Here is a 21,918-nt window from a genome sequence, read left to right as displayed (position 1 = left end):
GTGGAATCTTAGTTCCCCGACCAGGGATTGAACCCATGCCCCCTGCAGTGGAAGCACAGAGTCCCAACCCCTGGACCACCAGGGAAGTCCTTGGATCTTAGTCATTTTTGAAACAAGTCAAAGAGTGATTCCTTCCATCTTTCACTGAGATTTTGTTGGGCTGTGAGGCAAAGATGGTTTGGAGTAATTTAGCATATCATGAGCATCTCCTTCAATAAAGAGGTGTGCGAGGGACTCAGAGGTCAAAATACCAATAGAAAGCCAACAAACTGGATACGAAGGACAGTATCATTCAGGCCAAAATATCACCCTTACATCTAAATGATACGAACAATTAATTCCACAAGACAGAAGTGTGTTGTGCAATTATCTAGGTAATGTTATCTAGGTAAATGGTTCCATTCCCCGTGTGTTGGGAAGAGCCCCTGCCGACAAAGGCTTCCATCTTAGGCTGCCTCCCCATCGTACTCGATAAAGGCATTCTCTTGTTCCACCAGCACTCAAGGAGCACCACAGATGTACCAGGGACCGTGCTGGTGGTGCAAAGATGGATGAGACATGGCCATGGCCTGTGGCACTTCACTCTAGCTAGGGACACACACACAATCAGGCTGCCAAGAGAAGGGAGTTGAAAAGGAGGTCCCTGTGCAATGAGTATCGGCATCCGAGGAGGGCGCGGGGTGTGTTGAATCCTGCCCCAGGGAGAGAGGGCATGTCCAAGCTGGCTCCTCAGTGGGGTCCTGACCAAGAAGCTCAGAGGAAGGGCATTCCAAGCTCAGAGGACAACTGGAGCAAAGGGACAAAGTGGACTCCATGTACAAAGTACAAAGGGCAGACTCCATGTACCTGGAGTGTAGGGTGTGTGGAAGGCAGAGCACAGAGCAAGGCTGGCAAGATAGGGAGAGAAACCCAGTAACGAAACCCGGCAGTGGTCAGAGAGCAATGGGAAGTTAGAAGGTCCCAGAAGTATCTTGGAAATGGAAGCAAAGACAAGAGCATCTAGGAAAAGTACATGGTCAGCAGGGTCATTATGCCTGGGCAGGGACTGAGCTGAGACCACTGGACTGTGTGGTCCAAAGGCCATCTGAGAGCTGAGCCAGGATGGGACAAAAGTCAGAGTGCACGTGGCTGAGGAATGACAGTTGCCACTAAGAGGAGGACTGAGCAGGGATGTGAGTGGAGGAGGAGGCAGGAGGGAGAGTGGAAGGAAGGATTAGGGCTAGTTTTTGTAGACTTCCATGCTTTTGTAAGCTGATAAGAAACTACCCAGAGAGTGAGAGGAAGGGAGGAAGAATGAAAGAAAACATGCTCCAGGGAAGGAAGGGTAACATGCCCCTCTTCCTCAGGACGCAGAAGAGGCAAGGGCACAAGGAGGTAGGGGTAAATCAGGGCAGGAAGGGGACAAAGAGGAGGTAAATGACACCAGGGAGCACCGAGAACCCCGCTGAGGGTATAAACCACAGATCTGCTCTGATGCCCCAGCAGCCATTTCGCTGGAGTCTGAGCAGCACAGGAGCATGGAGAGTACTTGACAAAGGAAGCAATTCTAGGGAGTCCACAGAGAAGGAAACTCTCCTCTTTCCAGCCCCTCAGTAAGTCCCTGGGACCAACCAGAGTCTCTGACCCGAAGAGAAATGCCTAGTGACAAATGGGACAACTTCCAAAGCTCAGGCACCTTGTCTGCCTTCCAGGACATCAGTTAACTGCTTCAGGAGGAAAGCAGTTTACCTGATTCCACAAATAAATGTATCCATTTTTTTTTGCCTCTGTACATGGTGCCTGAGGATACTATCATGTGACAGGATGACATATGGCAGGACTGGACTAAGGAGACAGGGAGTCCAGATCATTAATTAGCCAGTTATCTGTCGTCTTCTGGAAGGAACTTTCTTGGGAGCATAGAGTAATTTCATTGTTAATGAGGAAAATGACTGCCCCTCAAACAACAGGGTTGGGGTGGGGGATAAAATAGGAGACTGGGATTAACAGATATACTGTGTGTGCTCAGTTGCTCAGTCGTGTCTGACTCTTTGCGACCCCATGGACTGTAGCCCACCAGGCTCCTCCCTCTGTCCATGGGATTCTCCAGGCAAGAATACTGGAGTAGGTTGCCATGTCCTTCTCCAGGGGATCGTCTTGACCCAGGGATTGAACCCATGTCTCTTATGTCTCCTGCATTGGCAGGTGGATTCTTTAACAGTTGCACCACCTGGAAAGCCCTAGCAGATACACACTACTATACATAAAATAGATAAACAGCAAGGTCCTACTGTATAGCACAGGGAACTATATTCAATATCTTGTAATAATCTATCATGGAAAAGAATACATATGTATGTATAGCTGAATCACTTTGCTGTATACCAGAAACTAACACAACACTGTAAATCAAATATTCTTCAATAAACAAAAATAAGAGTCCTGTGATTTTACATCCTCTAAAATTGAGCCTCAAACTGGAAGTTGAGTATTTTGGTGCTCGGGTTAATTTCTACGTAAACACGTAACTGGTGTCTGTGCCACAGCCGAGCCTTAGCACATGTCAACAAAGGCTTGCAGAGGCTCTCTGGGAGACGTCTGAAAGTCCATGCCTTGTAAGCATGTGCTGCAGACCCAGGGCTGGCGTCTCTTACTAAACCTCAGTGTCATGCTGCAGGGGACAGGTGAACACAGGAGGACCCCTCACCTGCTTCCTTTATATGCTTGTAAACATCATCAGAGCCAGCGGAAGAGTACGGAATGTCATCGTGGGCCACAAAGTCAATCTGTCAGAGAGAGAAGAGTGACATCACCACTGGGATGGGGGTACATGTCCGTGATATGAAAATACATATTTTTAAAAACAAAACAGCTATGATAAAGCAATTTAAATAAGCAATTTATAAGGTAGACTTGAATCCTGGACTGGAAAGTATTTCCAACTGTCTTTGTTTGCATGAGGGCTTCCCTGGTAGCTCAGCTGCTAAAGAATCTGCCTACAATGCAGGAGACCCCAGTTCGACTCCTGGGTCAGTAAGACCCATGGAGAAGGGATAGGCTACCCACTCCAGTATTCTTGGGCTTCCCTGGTGGCTCATACAGTAAATCTGCCTGCACTGATGGGACCTAGATTGGTTTCTCTCCTTTGCTGGTCCCTCTTTCTTCTCTTACCTCTAACAGTAGGTTTTTTTGGCCTTCTATTCTTCTGCCTCTAAAATCTCTCCTTCAGAGATTTCATTCATCCTTCAGATTTTAATCACCTCTACTGCTGCTGCTGCTGCTGCTAAGTCACTTCAGTCGTGTCCGACTCTGTGAGACCCCATAGACGGCAGCCCACCAGGCTCCCCCGTCCCTGGGATTCTCCAGGCAAGAACACTGGAGTGGGTTGCCATTTCCTTCTCCAATGCATGAAAGTGAAAAGTGAAAGTGAAGTCACTCAGTCGTGTCCGACTCTTAGAGACCCCATGGACTGTAGCCTACCAGGCTCCTCTGTCCATGGGATTGTCCAGGCAAGAGTACTGGAGTGGGTTGCCACTCTACTATGAGGACCCAAAACCCTCATTTCCTATCTCACTGATGGCAATAAGCCCTCCCTCACACTTAAGTAATTTTTTTTTTATTGTTTTGCTGTGCCACATAGCATGTGGGATCCTACTTCCCCAACCAGGGATCGAACCCATGCCCTCTGCAGTGGAAGCCAGAGTTCTAACCACTGGACAACCAGGGAAGTCCTCCACTTAAGTTATACTTTATATTGTAAAAATGAATTCATGTCTCTTCTCATTTGATTCATACAACCACCTTGTGAGGCAGGTAGGGCGAGTATTACTAATTCAGTTGGGTCATGCAGCTGCTGAAATGATAAAACTTGTCCAGTTTGCCCCAAATCATCCTTTTCTATTTTGCCACCCTGGCTGTCACTTTAAAAACCTGTCTGGAATCTTCACTCATCCTTAAAACTGGTGTCCTTTCCAATGGCACCTCCCTTTTCTTGTTTACTTAGGCTTCAAACACCCTAGAATCAGCCTTTTTTCTCTACTTCCTTCACTGTCAATAGCACAGAAGTCACAAGTTCCATTGGGGTGTGTATGTGTGTGTGTACTCACTTGAGTGCATACACTTATCTCTTCTTCTCCATTGCTTATGCCAAGTCCAGGGCCCCATAACCTGGATTATTAATACCAACTTGTACCTGACCTTCCTCACCGCAGGCTCTTTCCTCTCCAGCCATCCCTCTGTCACATGGTGGGGGGGACCTCCTTCAGCAGAGTTCTATTTTTGTCATCCTTATACCTGCTGATCTTCACTAGTTTCTTGTTACCTCCTGCATCAAGTAAAAACTGCTTGCCTGAGGAATTCCCTGGAAGTCCAGTGGTTAACACCCCATGTTTCCAATGCAGGGGACGCAGGTTCAATCCCTAGTTGGGGAACTAAGATTCCACATACCATGTGACATGGCCCGAAACCAAACAAACAAACAAAAACTCCTTGCCTAAACTTCAAAGCCCTTTATTAAAAGGCTTCACTCCAGCTTGAGAGGTAAAGTAGCAGTGTAATTTGCCTGGGTATGGATTCCTGCTTCATCACTCACTAGCTGTATAACTCATAACTTAGTGCTCTGCGTGCTCAGTTGTGTCAGACTATTTGCGTCCCTATGGACTGTAGCCCACCAGGTTCTTCTGTCCATGGGGTTTCCCAGGCGAGAATATTGGAGTGGGTTGCCACTTCCTCCTCCAGAGGATCTTCCCAACCCGGGGATCAAACCCGCGTATCCTATGTCTCCGGCATTGCAGACAGATGCTTTACCACTGAGCCACTGGGGAAGTGGTAAAGATTAAATCGGGATTTCTCAGCCTTGGTACTAGTGACACGCTGAGCTAGATAATTCTTTGCTGGAGGGGGAGAGTCTATCTTGCACATTGTAGGAAGCTTAGCAGCACCCCTGGCTTTACCCACTGGATGCCAGTAGCACCCTTTTAGTTGCTTCCATTGTTAAATATCCCTTGGGGGCAAAGTTGCCCCCACTTGAGAATCACTGGATTAAATAATACAATTATGTAAAAGTGCTAAAAAGAATAACTGGTACACAGCAAGTACTCAACAAATGTTACTGCCATTAATTCTATTCTTAGTAATCAAACTTAGTTGTCCTTCCCTCTCCAATGGATGACAACAACAACAATGTCTCAGGGTGGCCATGAGATTGAATGTGATTCCTCTAAGAGCAAAGCCCTTAGCACTGGGCTGGGTCCATGGCAAGTACTCGATAAATGGCAGCCATCACAAGCAGCCCCATAACGCTTCACACAAGTTGAAGATACAATAGATGCTTAGTAAAAATGTGTTCGTGATTGCTGGAAGTAAATCATATTGTAGTTTTTCCTTTTTCTTTTTATTCTTGCTGGGAAATTGTCTCCTCGGCTATTACCCATGCACATTTATCAGCATTCTCTATTCTCTGCTGCATCGTGAATTTAAAAATAGAAAAGAAAACTCTTAGAACAGCTTAATCTTATTTTTTTGTACTGCTTATAAAAGGAAAGAATAGCTCCTAATGTGGGGCTTGTAGGGAGACACAAAGCACATAATTTCATGCAGATCAAAAGGATTTCTCATGTTTTCAACTAATAAAAATCTATCAGTAGGAGTCTCAGGGTCACAAAATCAGAGATAGAAAGTTTTTTCCTTAGAGCCTGACCCCTGCCCCTCTGGATAACATGTGTGGTCATTTGTTCCATGAAAAATGATGCCTGTGAATCTATAAGCATTAATAATGATGGTGATAATGGTGATGATGTTTTTGGACCTCTTGCTTTGGGCCAGCCAGTGTGCTAAGGGTTTCACAACATGATCTCATTAGATCCTCAAAACAGCAGTTTACAGTTTAGGTGAGTTCAATGTCTTGCTCAAGGTCCCACAGTTATGAAGGGATAGAAGCCACACGCGGACCTGAGTGGTCCAGCTCCAGAGCCCACAGTGAGGAAGGAGGCGGCTGTCAGTCCACAGGCGTGAGCACAGGACAAGCGCTGCATCAAGTGACACCACATGACGGTGCCTGGAGCTTTCCTAAGCTGGAAGACTCCTTGGACTTTTCTGGGTATAAGCAGCTGAAACAGACGACTCTCTAATCCTGTTACTTACACAACATGGAGGAATAAGTACCTTGTGTTTTTCCAGAAACTCTGGGGTGAGTGTCCACGGAGCATCTCTAATGACTTCATCCACATAGCGACAGTGTCTCAGAGCTTCGTATCTCTCCGCTTCATTCATCACGGTGAAACCCTTGAATTTGTGAGTGAGGTCGTCGCTGCAAACTGAAGCAGGTAAATGCATTAAATGCTGTTTGCTGGCCCAGGCCCTGCCCACAGCCATCCCAGTACAGCCTAACTCCTCAGCTAGACAAAGAACTCAGCCTCGCTAGGTGTATGGCATAATCAAACTCTTCATTTTTGTTTGTTTCTTTTTGTTTTTTTAATGGGAACAAAGGATCAGTGAGGCAAGCTAAAATTCGCTGGCAATGGAGAATTTTATTTTAGTGCTAATTACAAACGCATTCTCCACTGTGGCTTTTATTAAAGTTATTCTCCACGCCCCTGAATGTGACTTTTACATCTTTTTATTTCCTTATCCCATCCTTCAGTGAAAATTGCTATTCAGAAATAAAATGACCAAATGAACAGAGAAAAGACAGCAAGGAGACCAAGAGGCCTGAATTATTGAACGTTGGAGCAATGAGTTCTAATTCCTTAACTATATCATTGTGCTTAGTAACCCAAGTGTGATTCACATACATGCACATGTGCACACACACACACACACTTCTGTTCCATGGATTGTGGTCCAGTCACTACACAATCAAGAGGAGAAAGTCACAAAATAGAAGATATGGTCAAGCCGAATTCACCCTTCCCACACTCCATCTTTACTAGATCTCAAGCTCCTGAATCCTCAAATGGGCATGATACTATCCTCCACCATCAGCTTTAGAAACGATTTTTTGAGGATTTACATATAAGTGCTTTGAAACAGGGACTTCCCTGATGGCCCAGTGGTTAAGACTAAACCTTCCAATGCAGGGGGTGCAGGTTCAATCCCTGGTCAGGGAGTAAAGATCCCATGTCTTGGAGCCAAAATACCAAGACATAAAATAGAAGCAATATTGTAACAAATTCAATAAAGACTTTTAAAAAATGGTCCAATATTGTAGTGGTTTTTGCCATACAGTGATATGAATCAGCCATGGGTTTACATGTGTTCCCCATCCTGAATCCCCCTCCCACCTCCCTCCTCATTCCATCCCTCTGGGTCATCCCAGTGCACCAGCCCTGAGCACCTGTCTCATACATTGAACCTGGACTGGCGATCTGTTTCACATATGATAATATACATTTTTCAATGCTATTCTCTCAGATCATCCCACCCTCGCCTTCTCCCACAGAGTCCATAAGACTGTTCTATGCATCTGTGTCTCTTTTTCTGTCTCGCATATAGGGTTATTGTTACCATCTTTCTAAATTCCATATATATGCATTAGTATACTGTATTGGTGTTTTTCTTTCTGGCTTACTTCACTCTGTATAATAGGCTCCAGTTTCATCCACCTCATTAGAACTGATTCAAATGTATTCTTTTTAATGGCTGAGTAATATTCCATTGTGGCTGATTCCTATCAATGTATGGCAAAAAACACTACAATATTGTAAAGTAATTAGCCTCCAACTAAAATAAATAAATTTTTAAAAAATAAATAAAAATAAAAAATGGTCCACATCAAAAAATCCTTTAAAAAAAGAAGTGCTTTGAAATAAAGTGAGCAATAAATACTCTTCATTATCATATCCAGAATATATTTTTGTTGGCAAAAGCAGCTTTTCTACATGTCAGGAAGAGATGGCATTGTGGCTACAGGCCCAGTTCATCAACATCCCCGTCAGCATCTTACTGCAGCCAGTCAGATTAACCTGACCAATCCTGAAGATGAGGTTGTTTTCTTTAAGGCCTAATGTACATGCAATAACCTTACAAATTTTAAGTGTACAAGATGTTTTAAAAAACAAAAATACAGTCATTTTCTTGAAACCAGGTCATGACCCACATCCAGGAACCAATCTGGCCACAGAGTAAGTACAGCCAACAGATGCACTTAGCATCCTTGGAAACCCTCCTGCTGCAGCCCTCACACGCTGTGTCCAAACCATCAGCAAAACTTCTGGCTCCCTCACAGTGCACTGAAGCCATGTTCTCCTCACCACTTTCACCGCTCCCTGCCCGGCCCATTCACCATTAAAGACCTATCAGATGACATCACCCTCAGAACGCTTCCCATCTCCCTCAGAGTCAAAACCAAACTCCTCTGGCAGCCTACAAGGCCCCTACCAGATCCACAGTGCCCTCTGGCCATTCCTTGCCTCTCTGACTGCATCTCCTATTGTGTCCCAGCCCCTGGCCTCCTTGGCTACTTCCTGAAGCCACCAGGAATACTCATACTCAGATCAGGGCTTTGCACTTCCTATTCCCCAAACCTGGACCAACTGTACACCAAATTGCCATAGGGCTCTCCCCCCTCCTCCTTCAAGGCTCCCCCAGCCACTGTGTTCTAACTTGGGATCTGCCCCCACCACTGGCAGGCCTCGCACCTCCCCACTTTACTTCTTGCTATGGCACTCATCATTATATGATTGCCTTATTCGTTTATAGTTGGTGTTTCTCTACTAAAATATTAGCTCCTTGAAGACAGGGACTTTTGTCTGTTTCCTTTTCTGAAGGCCCATAGGAGACTCTTAACTATTTGTTGAATGAATTAACAGTGCCTGATATGCATAGATGCTCGATAAATGTTTACTAGGATTTAAAATAATAGATGTATGTTTACCTGCAGGTACGTTCCAACATTCATGCACAAAAGAGACTAGTATGCCTCTCAATACACGTGTGTATATCTATATATCTCCTATACATACTTCCTGTGATGATGAATAGACATATTCACAATACAATGTAGAAAACATTGTTGTGTCCTATATTACCAACACACCATCAACCATGTGACAGGCTCAAAAACCTCTTAAGTATTAGAATCACCTAAGGAGCTTTTTAAAGATGTCCAAGCTCCACTCCTCAAGGTTTAGATTTAGTGGGTGCTATGGTCTGAATGTGTCTCCCCAAAACTCATATGTTGAAATCTTAACTTCCAAAGATTATGATATTAAGGAGGTAGGCCTTTGGGAGGTGCTCAGGTCATGAATGGCATTAGTACCTTATAAAGGAAGCCCCAGAGAGCCCCCTAGCCCTTTCACCATGTAAGAAGACACTGAGAACGATCCAGCTCTGAATCAGGAAGAGGGTCCTTGCCCGAAGACTATGTCAATGCCTGGACTTTATACTCTTCAGCCTTCAGAATGATGAGAAATGAATTTCTGTCGTTTTGAGCTACCTGTCTGTGGTGTCTTGTTATAGCAGCTCAAATGAACTAAGACAGTGGATCTGGAGTGGGACATGGGCAGCACTATTTTTAACAAGCTTCAGGGATGATTCCAAGGCAGGCAACATTTGAAAGCCCCTGAAGCATATTATGAACATCTGGAGTAAACAGCCCAGCCTATGTCTGAATCACCCATCCCACCCAACTTGGGGAGGGGGGTGTGTAGTAGGGCCATAATGACCATGTCATGTATTCATTCACCAAATGCATTGGGGTTTGACTTCATAGATAGGAATTATTTATGGACCAAGCTGCACAATTTAAAAATTGATCTACGGCTTTTGAAATGTTCTTAAAAGATTTTACTTTTTAAAAGATTAAAGGAATTTATTAAAAGACTGCCTCAAGAATTGTATTAAGCAAGAATGGATTTCAGATCCATCAATTTTCTATTTTAAACAACAGAAAACAAAGCCAAACCATATCCTCCCCTTCCTTTTGACCCTGCACCTGACCAATTCAGTGTCACTTTGAGACAACTGAGATAATGGCCTCCTGACAGAGCACAAAGGAAACAAACAACCTGTTTATGCCAACACGGGGGTCCTATTTTCATATCCCAGGAGTGACCTCAAGAAGCAGCTGAAAACGCTGACCAGTTATTGTCTAAACATTAATTACGCCCAAAGCGGCACTGTTGTTCTCGAGTCTTGGCAAATGCAGCCTGACAACCAGATGGAGAACTCTGAGCAGTGGCGTTCCGGGGGTGAATTCACTGAGCTGTCTGGGAGCTCCTACTGGAGCTAACCTATACCAGCAGCCCACTGTGCTCAAAATAAAATATTACTAATACCCTGCAGGAGAGAAGATATAACATAAGGAGTGAATTTTTGAGCTCAACCAACTTGGGTTAGAATCCCAGCTCAGCTACTTATAACTGGGTAAGTTACTCAAACTCTCTAAATCTCAGACTTGCCTGGTAGTCCAGTGGCTAGGACTCTGCACTCCTGATGAAGGGGGCCGGTGGCCTGATCCGCGGTCAGAGAACTAGATCCCACATGCCGCAACTAACAAGTCCACGTGAAGCAACTAAGAGTTCACACACCTCAACTAAAGATCTTGTGTCGCCCCCAAGTAAAATAAATAAATTTATAAAAAAAAAAAAAAAAAAAAAAAAAAAGATCTTGTGTGCCGCAACAAAGACCCAGTGCAGCCAAATAAATAAATAAATGTTTAAAATAATAATAAATAAAAATTGTAAAAATCAAACTCTCTAAACCTCAGTTGTCTGTCTTTAACACATGGCAAAGTTTGGAGAATTAAATTTGATCATCTGTGTGAGCAGAGAGGCATGCTCAGTAATGTTTGCCATTTTTTCATAGTAGCAATGATCCAGGAGCATTTGTGGAGACATCTATTGGTTTGTGTTTTCGGCTCTGCCTTTTCCCTGCCCCCACTCCACGCACGTGCCCAGCTTCTCGGTACAAACTCCTCCACAGAAACTGTGAGGTTCAAGCTGCTGGTGGACAGCCTGTCTTTCTGGCTGCTGTTTTCCCAAAGCCAGAACTCTTTGGGAGGAATTCTGTAAGAAGACACATGGAAGATTCCTCCAAAAGAGGAAGAGGTCCAAGGTCAGAGGGTCCCACCAGCAGCAGAGCCCCAGGTACGATGAGGACACTGGGGTTCACCCGGGCACAGACTGCCAGGGCCTCACCGTCCACAGGCACAGTGGGTTTGCTCCTTCCAAGTAATTTTGTGGGCTCAGATGATGAGAGCAATGCAAAACGGTCTGGACTGGAGACTGGAAGCTCCTCTCCTGTTTCTGTCAACATTTTGCAAACTTGTTCAACTCTAGGGCAATGAAGAGATCCCAACAAGGACCAAGACTGAATCTCCCACCAGTCAGGCAAAATGGAGTCTTAGAGGAATATTTAATTTCAATCAAGATACAGTAGAGCATAAGCCTACATTTATAGAGTAATAGTTATGTCTAGTAGGTATAGTATTTCTATTATTGTTAGCTTTTTATCCCTCTCCTGGGAGGCAGAAGTCAGTATGTGGTGACTCACATCCTTACAAAAATTTTTCCAGGAGAAAAATTCTCTGATATAAATTTTAATTTCAAAAAAATTTTTAATTTCTTATCTTGGTTTTTAAATTGTGTGAGATTTTAAATTAAAAAATGGAGGGGGGAAAAAGTTTTATAACTGGATAGTTTCAATTCACTAAAATAATGCTCACAGGGAAAACGTGCATAAAAAAATTTCAAATTATACCTGACTCTGTGAAAAAGCAAGAGAGTTCCAGAAAAACATCTATTTCTGCTTTATTGACTATGCCAAAGCCTTTGACTGTGTGGATCACAAGAAACTGTGGAAAATTCTTAAAGAGATGGGAATACCAGACCATCTGACCTGTCTCTTGAGAAACCTGAATGCAGGTCAGGAAGCAACAGTTAGAACTGGACATGGAACAACAGACTGGTTCCAAATAGGAAAAGGAGTACGTCAAGGCTGTATATTATCACCCTGCTTATTTAACTTATATGCAGAGTACATCATGAGAAACGCTGGGCTGGAGGAAGCACAAGCTGGAATCAAGATTGCCAGGAGAAATATCAATCACCTCAGATATGCAGATGACACCACTCTTATGGCAGAAAGTGAAGAAGAACTAAAGAGCCTCTTGATGAAAGTGAAAGAGGAGAGTGAAAAAGTTGGCTTAAAGCTCAACATTCAGAAAACTAAGATCATGGCATCTGGTCCCATCACTTCATGGGAAATAGATGGGGAAACAGTGGAAATAGTGTCAGACTTTATTGCTTTGGGCTCCAAAATCACTGCTGATGGTGACTGCAGCCATGAAATTAAAAGATGCTTACTCCTTGGAAGGAAGGTTATGACCAACCTAGATAGCATATTTAAAAGCAGAGACATTACTTTGCCAACAAAGGTCTGTCTAGTCAAGGCTATGATTTTTCCAGTGGTCATGTATGGATGTGAGAGTTGGACTATAAAGAAAGCTGAGCACAGAAGAATTGATGCTTTTGAACTGTGGTGTTGGAGAAGACTCTTGAGAGTCCCTTGGACTGCAAGGAGATTCAACCTGTGCATCCTAAAGGAGATCAGTCCTGGGTGTTCATTGGAAGGACTGATGTTGAAGCTGAAACTCCAATACTTGGGCCACCTCATGCGAAGAGTTGACTCATTGGAAAAGACCCTAATGCTGGGAAGGATTGGGGGCAGGAGGAGAAGGGGATGACAGAGGATGAGATGGTTGGATGGCATCACCGACTCGATGGACATGGGTTTGGGTAAACTCCGGGAGTTGGTGATGGACAGGGAGGCCTGGCATGCTGCGATTCATGGGGTCACAAAGAGTCAGACATGACTGAGAGACTGAACTGAACTGTGCTTAAAAATTAAAAACACAGGTATTATAGTGCAAAAATCATGGCAGTCTGTGGTATCTGTTACTGCCTAAGGATGGGAAGTAGAATGTAGTACCACCAATTATCACAGTTTCTATCTGGTCTTTGAATCAATAGTTAATATTTCTTCCAAATACTAAGTATTTCACCTGTTCGTATCTGTGCACTTGCCCCAATCAGAGTGGTTTCATGAGCAAAGCCCATGTTCTACCCAAGGGAATTCCTACAACAAACCTGCCTGCATATGTAAAGGGGTCCACAATTAATATAGTAGGTTCTTTCAATTCACTGTCACCATTTTCTTTGGTAAGTACATACATAATGTTAAGAGTTTGCCTTTCAACCAATCATTTTATTTTATTTTTTAATATTTTTATTTATTTGGCTGCACCAGGTCTTAGTTGCAGCATGTGGTATCTAGTTCCAGGGACTGAACCCAGGCCCCCTGCATTGAGAGTGCAAGTCTTAGCCATTGGACCACCAGGGAAGTCCCCAGAATATCTATTTTAAGGGACTCCCTAACTTTCCTCCCTATAGAATTTTATGCCATTAAGTTGTTTTGTCAAACTCAAGATACATAGTTAAAGATAGTCTTCAAACTAGGGTACACATACCCCTAGAGATACACAAAGGCTTTTCAAACGGTATCCAAGCACTGGTAGTTTGAAAGGAATTGATTTCCAGATCCACAACTTCTAAGAGTAGCCTTTTCTAAAATTAACGGGCTGGAGAAAGCCCTGTGTCCAGAACCAACCTTACTCTACTCTACAAAAGAAAGCCATCATCTAAACCTTATTACACTGCATGGCAGGGAATTAAATCCTGAGGCCAAATCAAACAGAAAGCTCATTTAGTGACTACTCAAAGCACCATGAACCTATAAAAGCTTCCTGTCTTTTTTTTCTTGCACATGTTTCTGTTAGAGGTGAAACTGAATGTTAGAAACTAAATATGGTAGACTGGGGAATGATGCAAATTTTTACCTAACAACTTTGCCTCTTCCTTCTCTCACCTATTATCAAAGGATGCAAAGATCTTAAGGGATAAGGCCCATGAATTCAAAGCAAAGGAGCACTGGTAAGAATACTGAATGCTGAAGACTGCTTTTTCATGTAGTTAAGGGTAAGCATTTTTTCCAGCCATTCTCAATGCTTATATTAAATCCTAGAAGTGTCTTTTCTCTTGTAGTTAACAAGTAAGCATTTTTTTCTGCTACTCACTTCAGAATCACTTCAATAAGTCAAAGCTGTATAGGCTAGTACTGCTGCTTCTTAGAAATACAACTGGAATATTTTCCTGGAATTATCAAATGCTTCAAAGTACACTGGAGTGAACATGTGGATAAAATATTCACATGCTTTCCCCCAAGATTTCAAACATACTATTTTTAAAGGAAAACAAATATCTATTATATCAACTGGAGAAGGCAATGGCACCCCACTCCAGTACTCTTGCCTGGAAAATCCCGTGGATGGAGGAGCCTGGTAGGCTACAGTCCATGGGGTCGCTAAGAGTCGGACATGACTGAGCAACTTCACTTTCACTTTTCCCTTTCATGCACTGGAGAAGGAAATGGCAATCCACTCCAGTATTCTTGCCTGGAGAATCCCAGGGACGGGGGAGCCTGGTGGGCTGCCGTCTATGGGGTCGCACAGAGTCGGACACGACTGAAGTGACTTAGCAGCCACAGCAGCATTATATCAACTCACATCATATTTATTCCATTTACAATGACTCTTTCTCCAATTTCATATTCTAAATGTGTTTTATTTCCTACTTCCTCATAACAAAAAATAAAATATCTATGTCAAATTACTTTTTGGTAGTATACACCCTTCTCTATCCTCAAGTACATAGGAAAAGTATAACCAAGATATCTAAAAAAGGTAAGTTATTTCTGATTTTTATAGATTTTACTTAATTATTCCCAAAAGCCAAACACCAGAGCTTGATACACCCATATAACAATATTTAGAGAAGGAATGAAAGTGAAAGTCGTTCAGTCATGTTCGACTCTTTGTGACCCCGTGGACCATACAGTCCATGGAATTCTCCAGGCCAGAATACTGCAGTGGGTAGCCTGTCCCTTCTCTAGGGGATCTTCCCAACCCAGGGAAGGAATAACATGCCTTAAAAAAAGCATACTCCTCTTCTTATAAATATCATAATTTTGCATATAAATTATATTGTATTACTATAAATTAAGGATATTATATTATTTTTGTAACTTTGTATCTTCTTTGTAACTTGTTATATTAGACTTACATTATTTTCATCTTGACTGATTCTTCTTTATACAATAGATTCTATAACATTTCTCAGTGGTTTTCCTAAGGCTTCTGAAATATATTACTATATTTGAACTGAAAAGACTTTTTCTGCATTTCTAGGGTTTTAGTAGGTATAACAATGAGGACTGGTTTTGCCAATTAGGTTAGATGGTGTTTTCTGCAAATTTGCTAAATTTGCTAAAACTGCAGCCCCAAGGTATGTTTTCTAAGTTTTAAGCAAATGATAAATACATTTTATAAAAATTTATTGGATTGGCACTGGTGTAATGAAATTACCAATATTTCTATTTCCCCAACCCTTCCTGAGTATTGCTGGTTGAATAGGTTGCTTTCAAGTTAAAGAGTAAGCATTACAATTAAGAGTCATTGATTAGTCTTGATATAGCCTTTGTGTTATACTTCCTCGAAAGGGACAAAGCAAATTATTCTAATAACTTGGAAACAAATCTTTTTGTAGGTCACATCATTTATAATCCACTGCCTAACAACAAATTTGAAAGATTTTAACAAATTATCACTTGACAGGCCATTAAAATTATTTTGATGACAGTAGTAAATTATTTTTGTGATATCTGGCAAATAAGCATTCAAAGATTGAGTGGCATTACTATATTAAACTTCCATTTTCATAAATATTTCTATGAACAAAATACTGTAGCACTTACATCTGTAACAAAAAAGAGGAATAAAATCAATGTTAAACCCTGTCTCATTCAAGCAGTAACATATTCATCATCCACAAAAATATTCATTTACAATATCATGTCAGTTGTTTAATCCCTGGTCAGGAAACTACCATGGCCAAAAAAACAAAAACAAAACACCTTACCTATAGAGGAGCAAAGGTAAAAATTACATTGGACATCTGCACTGAAACAATGCAAGCAAGAAGTGAGAGTAGTGGGGAAAAGCAGCAAATAACATAAAGGGGGACTCCCATAAGGTTATCAGCTGATTCCTCAGCAGAAACTGCAGGTCAGAAGGGAGTGGGCCAATATATTGAAAGTGATGAAAGGGAAGAAGAATCTATCATCAAGAATACTCTACGTGACAAGGCTCTCATTCAGATTTGATGTAGAAACAAAAAGCTTTACAGATGGACTTTACTGGTGGTCCAGTGGTTAAGAATCTGTCTGCCAGTGGAGAGGACATGGGTTTGATCACTGATCCAGGAAGATCCCACATGCTGCAGGGCAACTAAACCCGTGTGCCACAACTACTAAAGCCTGCACTCCCTAGTCCATGCTCTGCAAGCAGAGAAGCCACTGCTACGAGAAGCTCATGCACCACAACCAGAGAGTAGCCCTGCTCTCTACAACTAGCGAAAGCCCTCATGAAGCAACGAAGATCCAGTGTAGCCAAAAACAAGTAAGTCAAAAAGCTTTACAGACAAGCAAAAGCCAAGAGAATTCAGCACCACCAGACCAGCTTTGCAAAAAAAAAAAAAAAAAAAAAGGCTTAAGGATAGGCTTCCTTGGTGGTACAGGGCTAAAGAATCCACCTGCCAGTGCAGGAGACATGGGTTTGAGCCCTGATCTGGGAAGATCCCCCATGCTGTGGAGCAACTAAGCCCATGTGTCACAACTACTGAGCCTGTGCTCTAGAGCCCAGGAGCCACAACTACTGAGCCCACACGCAGCAACTACTGGCTCTACAGTTGCATGCCCTGCAGTCCATGCTCCCCAACAAGAGAAGCCACCACAACGAGAAGCCCATGCAATACAACTAGATAGTAGCCCCCACTTGCTGCAACTAGAGAAAAGCCCACACAGCAATGAAGACTCGGCACAGCCAAAAATAAATAAAAAGGGAAATAAACAAACAAACATGAAAGCAACTTCTCTAAGCAGCAAAGAAAAGGCCACAACTAGAAACAAGAAAATTACAAATGGAAAAGCTCGCCAGTAAAGGTAAATGTATATTAAAGAAAACAAATCACGCTCACACAAATATGCTATCAAAACCAGCAATTGTGGGATTTCCCTGGTGGTCCAGTGGTTAGGAATCCGCCTGCTGGTAAAGGGGATGTGGGTTTGATCCCTGGACCAGGAAGATTCCACTTTACCGTGGCGCAAGTAAACCCATGGGCCACAGTTACTGAGCACATGCCCTAGAGCCTATGCTCTGCAACAAGAGAAGCCACAGCAATGAGAAGCCTGTGCACAACTAGAGAGTTGCCACCACTTGCTGCAACTAGAGAAAGCCCATGCACAGCAACAAAGACCCAGCATAGCCATAAATAAATACATTTTTTTAAATGCAGCAAATGTGAGAAGTGAAAAGTGAAAATGTTAGTCACTCAGTGGTGTCCAACTCTTTGTGATCCCATGGACTATAGCCCACCAGGCTCCTCTGTCTGTGGAATTCTCCAGGCAAGAATACTGGAGTGGATAGTCATTCCCTTCTCCAAGAATTGAACTCAGGTCTCCTGCATTGCAGGCAGATTCTTTACTGTCTGAGCCACCAGAGAAGCCCCAATTGCAAGACTAGGAGAGCACAAATGCAGGATATTGGAAATGCATTTGAAATTAAAAGACCAGCAACTTAAAATAATTTGTTTATACATAGACTGCTACGTCAAAATCTCATGGCAACTGCAAACTGAAAATCAATAATAGATACACACACAAAGAAGAAAAAGGAATCCAAACACAACACTAAAGTTAGCCATCAAATCACAAGAGAAGGGAACAAAAGAGGAAGGGAAGAAAAAAGACCTACAAAAACAAATCCAGAGTAATTAACAAAATGGCAGTAAGAACAAGCGTGTGCGTGCATGCTAAGTTGCTTCAGTTGTGTCCAACTCTTTGTGACCCTATGGGCCTGTAGCCCACCAGGCTCCTCTGTCCATGGGGATTCTCCAGGCAAGAACACTGGAGTGGGTTGCCATGCCCTCCTCCAGGGGATCTTCCCAGCCCAAGAATTGAACCTGCATCTCTTAGGTCTCCTGCATTGACAGGCAGGTTCTTTACCACTAGCGCCACTTGGGCTTCCCTCGTAGCTCAGTCGGTAAAGAATCTGTTTGCAATGCAGGAGACCCAGGTTTGATTCCTGGGTCAGGAAGATCCCCTGGAGAAGGAAATGGCAACCCACTCCAGTATTCTTTCCTGGAGAATCCCATAGATCAAGGAGCCTGGCAGGCTATAGTCCACAGGGTCACGAGAGTCAGACACGACTTAGCGACTAAACCACCACTACCACTTGGGAAGGCCAGTATCTTAAATGTAAATGGATTAAATGCTCTAACCAAAAGACAGATTGGCTGAATGGATAAAAAACCAAGACTTATATAACTGTCTACAACAGATCCACTTCAGATCAAGGGACATATACTGACTGAAAGTGAGGGGATGGGAAAAAGGTAATCCATGAAAATGGAAATAAAAATAAAGCTGAAGTAGCAATACTCACATCAAACAAAATAAACTAAAGACTGTTACAAGAGACAAAGAAAGACACTAGATATTCATCAAAGGATTGATCCAAAAAGAAGATATATATAAAAATTGTAAATATACAGGCAGTCAACATAGGAGTACTTCAATATATAAGGCAAATACTAAAAATTATAAAGAGAAAAGTTGATAGTAACACAATAATTATGGGAGATTTTAACACCTCACTTTCATCAATGGACAGATCATCCAGATAGAAAATCAACAAGGAAACAAAGGGTCTAAAATGACAAATTAGAACAGGTAGACTTAATTGATATTTATAGAGCATTCTACTGAAAAGCAGCAGGATATACATCCTTCTCAAGTGCACGTGGAACATTCTCCAGGACTGATCACTGCTGGGATCACAAAGTGAGCCTCAGTAAAATTAGGAAAATCAAAATGATATCAAGCACCTTTTCCAATGACAACACTATGAAATTAGAAGTCAACTGCAATAAAAAAAAAACACAAACGTGTAGCCTAACAATATACTACTAAACAATCAATGGACAACTGAAGAAATAAAGAGGAAATCAAAAAAATACTTAGAGCCAAATGAAAAAAAAGCACAATAATCCAAAACCTATATGATGCAGTAAAAGCAGTTCTAGGAGGGAAGTTTATAGCAATACAATCCTACTTCAGGAAACAAGAAAAGCACAAATAAACAATCTAACCTTACACCTAAAGCAACTAGAGAAAGAAGAAAAAACAAAACTCAAAGTTAGCAGAAGGAAAAAAATCATAAAGATCTGAGCATAAATAAATGAAATAGAAAAGAAGAAAACAATAGAAAAGATCAATGGAACTAAAAGCTTGTTATTTGAAAAGATAAGCTTTAAAAATCTTTAGCTAGACTCAACAGGAAAAAAAGGGAGAGGGCTCAAATCAATAAAATTAGAAATGAAAAAGGAGAAGTTTCAATGGATGCCGCAGAATGCAAAGGATCAGAAGAGACTACTAAAATCAACTATATACCAATAAAATAGACAACTCCGAAGAAAGGAACACATTCTTAGAAAGGTACAATCTTCAAAGAATGAACCAGGAAGAAACAGAAAATATGAACAGACTGATCACAAGTACTGAAGTTGAAACTGTGATTTAGAAAATTACAACAAACAAAAGTCCAGGACCTCATAGCTTCACAAGTGAATTCTATCATTTAAGAGAAGAGTTAACATCTAACTTTCTCAAACTCTTCCAAAAAAACTGCAAAGGAAGGAATACTCCCAAACTCATTCTATGAGGCAACCATCACCCTGATGCCAAAACCAGAAAAAGAAACCAAAAAAAAAAAAAAAAAAAACTACAGGCCAATAGCACTAACGAATATAGATGCAAAAATCTTCAAAATACTAGCAATCCAAATTCAACAATACATTAATCCAAATGAGATTTGAACCAAAGATACAAAGATTTTTCAGTATCTGCAAACCAATCAGTGTGAAACACAACATCAACAAATTGAAGAATAAAAACCACATGATCATATCAACAGATGCAGAATAAGCTTTTGACAAAATTCAACACTCATTTCTGATAGAAAAAAAAAACTCTAGAAAGTGGGCATAGAGGGAACATCAGTCAGTTAAGTTCAGTCGCTCATTCGTGTCCAACTCTTTGCAACCCCATGAACCGCAGCACGCCAGGCCTCCCTGTCCATCACCAACTCCCGGAGTCCATCCAAACCCATGTCCATTGAGTCAGTGATGCGATCCAACCATCTCATCCTCCATTGTCACCTTCTCCTCCTGCCCTCAGTCTTTCCCAGCATCATGGTCTTTTCAAATGAGTCAGCTCTTCGCATCAGGTGACCAAAGTATCGGAGTTTCAGCTTCAACATCAGTCCTTCCAATGAACACCCAGGACTGATCTCCTTTAGGATGGACTGGTTGGATATCCTTGCAGTCCAAGGGACTTAAAAGAGTCTTCTCCAACACCACAGTTCAAAAGCATCAATTATTTGGTGCTCAGCTTTCTTTATACTCCAACTCTCATATCCATACATGACCACTGGAAAAACCATAGCCTTGACTAGACAGACCTTTGTTGGCAAAGTAATGTCTCTGCTTTTTAATATGCTATATAGGTTGGTGATAACTTTCCTTCCAAGGAGTAAGTGTCTTTTAATTTCATGGCTGCAGTCACCATCAGCAGTGATTTTGGAGCCCCCCAAAATAAAGTCTGCCACTGTTTCCCCATCTATTTGCCATGAAGTGATGGGACCGGATGACATGATCTTAGTTTTCTGAATGTTGAGCTTTAAGCCAACTTTTTCACTCTCCTCTTTCACTTTCATCAAGAGGCTCTTTAGTTCTTCTTCACCTTCTGCCATAAGGGTGGTGTCATCTGCATATCTGAGGTTATTGATATTTCTCCTGGCAATCTTGATTCCAGCTTGTGCTTCATCTAGCCCAGTGTTTCTCATGATGTACTCTGCATATAAGTTAAATAAGCAGGGTGATAATATACAGCCTTGACGTACTCCTTTTCCTATTTGGAACCAGTCTGTTGTTCCATGTCCAGTTCTCACTGTTGCTTCCTGACCTACATACAGATTTCGCAGGAGGCAGGTCAGGTGGTCTGGTATTCGCATCTCTTTCAGAATTTTCCACAGTTTTTTGTGATCCACACAGTCAAAGGCTTTGGCATAGTCAATAAAGCAGAAGTAGATGTTTTTCTGGTATTCTTGCTTTTTCAATGATCCATCGGATGTTGGCAATTTGATCTCTGGTTCCTCTGCCTTTTCTAAAACCAGCTTGAACATCTGGAAGTTCATGGTTCACGTATTGCTAAAGCCTGGCTTGGAGAATTTTAAGCATTACTTTACTAGTGTGTGAGATGAGTGCAGTTGTGTGGTAGCTTGAGCATTCTTTGGAAATGCTTTTCTTTGGGATTGGAATGAAAACTAGTGCTAGTGCGGTAAGACAAGCAAAAAAAGGAGTCTAAATACAGATCTTATACTGTTCACGAAAACTGGATCAAAATGGATCATAAATCAAAAAGTAGAACACAAAAGTATAAAACTTGTAGAAGGTAACATATGAGAAAACCCAGATGAACCTAGGTATGGCAGTAACTTCTTATATACAACACCCAAGGCACAAACCAAAGACAACTGATAAACTGGACTTTATTAAAATTAAATATTTCTGGTCTGCAAAAAGCTATGTCAATGGAATAAGAAGACAAACCACAGACTGGGAGAAAATATTTGGAAAAGACACAACTGATAAAGGACTATTATTGAAGTTATACAAAGAACTCTTAAAACTCAACAATAAGACAATGAACAACTGTATTAAAAACAGCAAAAAAGATCAGAATAGACACCTTGACAAAGAAGATATGCAG

The 21,918-nt window shown here is 41.9% G+C and overlaps 1 protein-coding gene across 4 annotated transcripts in view; it reads right to left on the bottom strand.

Annotated features, from left to right (window-relative positions):
* The window catches only part of PCYT1B (phosphate cytidylyltransferase 1B, choline), a 123,950-nt gene that overhangs the window by 39,305 nt on the left and 62,727 nt on the right, over nt 1-21,918 (bottom strand). For all 4 annotated transcript variants that reach the window (XR_014076239.1, XM_081567922.1, XM_081567921.1 and 1 more), the window contains exons 4-5: nt 6,142-6,293; nt 2,687-2,765 (exon numbers count right to left, since the gene is read on the bottom strand). Coding sequence is in view for 3 of the 4 variants with exons in the window: in XM_081567922.1 (XP_081424048.1) it covers nt 2,687-2,765; nt 6,142-6,293 (231 nt within the window). In the remaining variant the exon portion in view is untranslated. The remainder of the gene's footprint in view (nt 1-2,686; nt 2,766-6,141; nt 6,294-21,918) is intronic.

The sequence above is a fragment of the Giraffa tippelskirchi genome, chromosome X, assembly GCF_054371585.1.
Source record: "Giraffa tippelskirchi isolate mGirTip1 chromosome X, T2T-mGirTip1v1.2.pri, whole genome shotgun sequence".
Lineage (NCBI taxonomy): Eukaryota > Metazoa > Chordata > Mammalia > Artiodactyla > Giraffidae > Giraffa > Giraffa tippelskirchi.
Note: the sequence above shows the minus strand (reverse complement) of the source record. Positions and strands in the feature narration are given on the sequence as shown.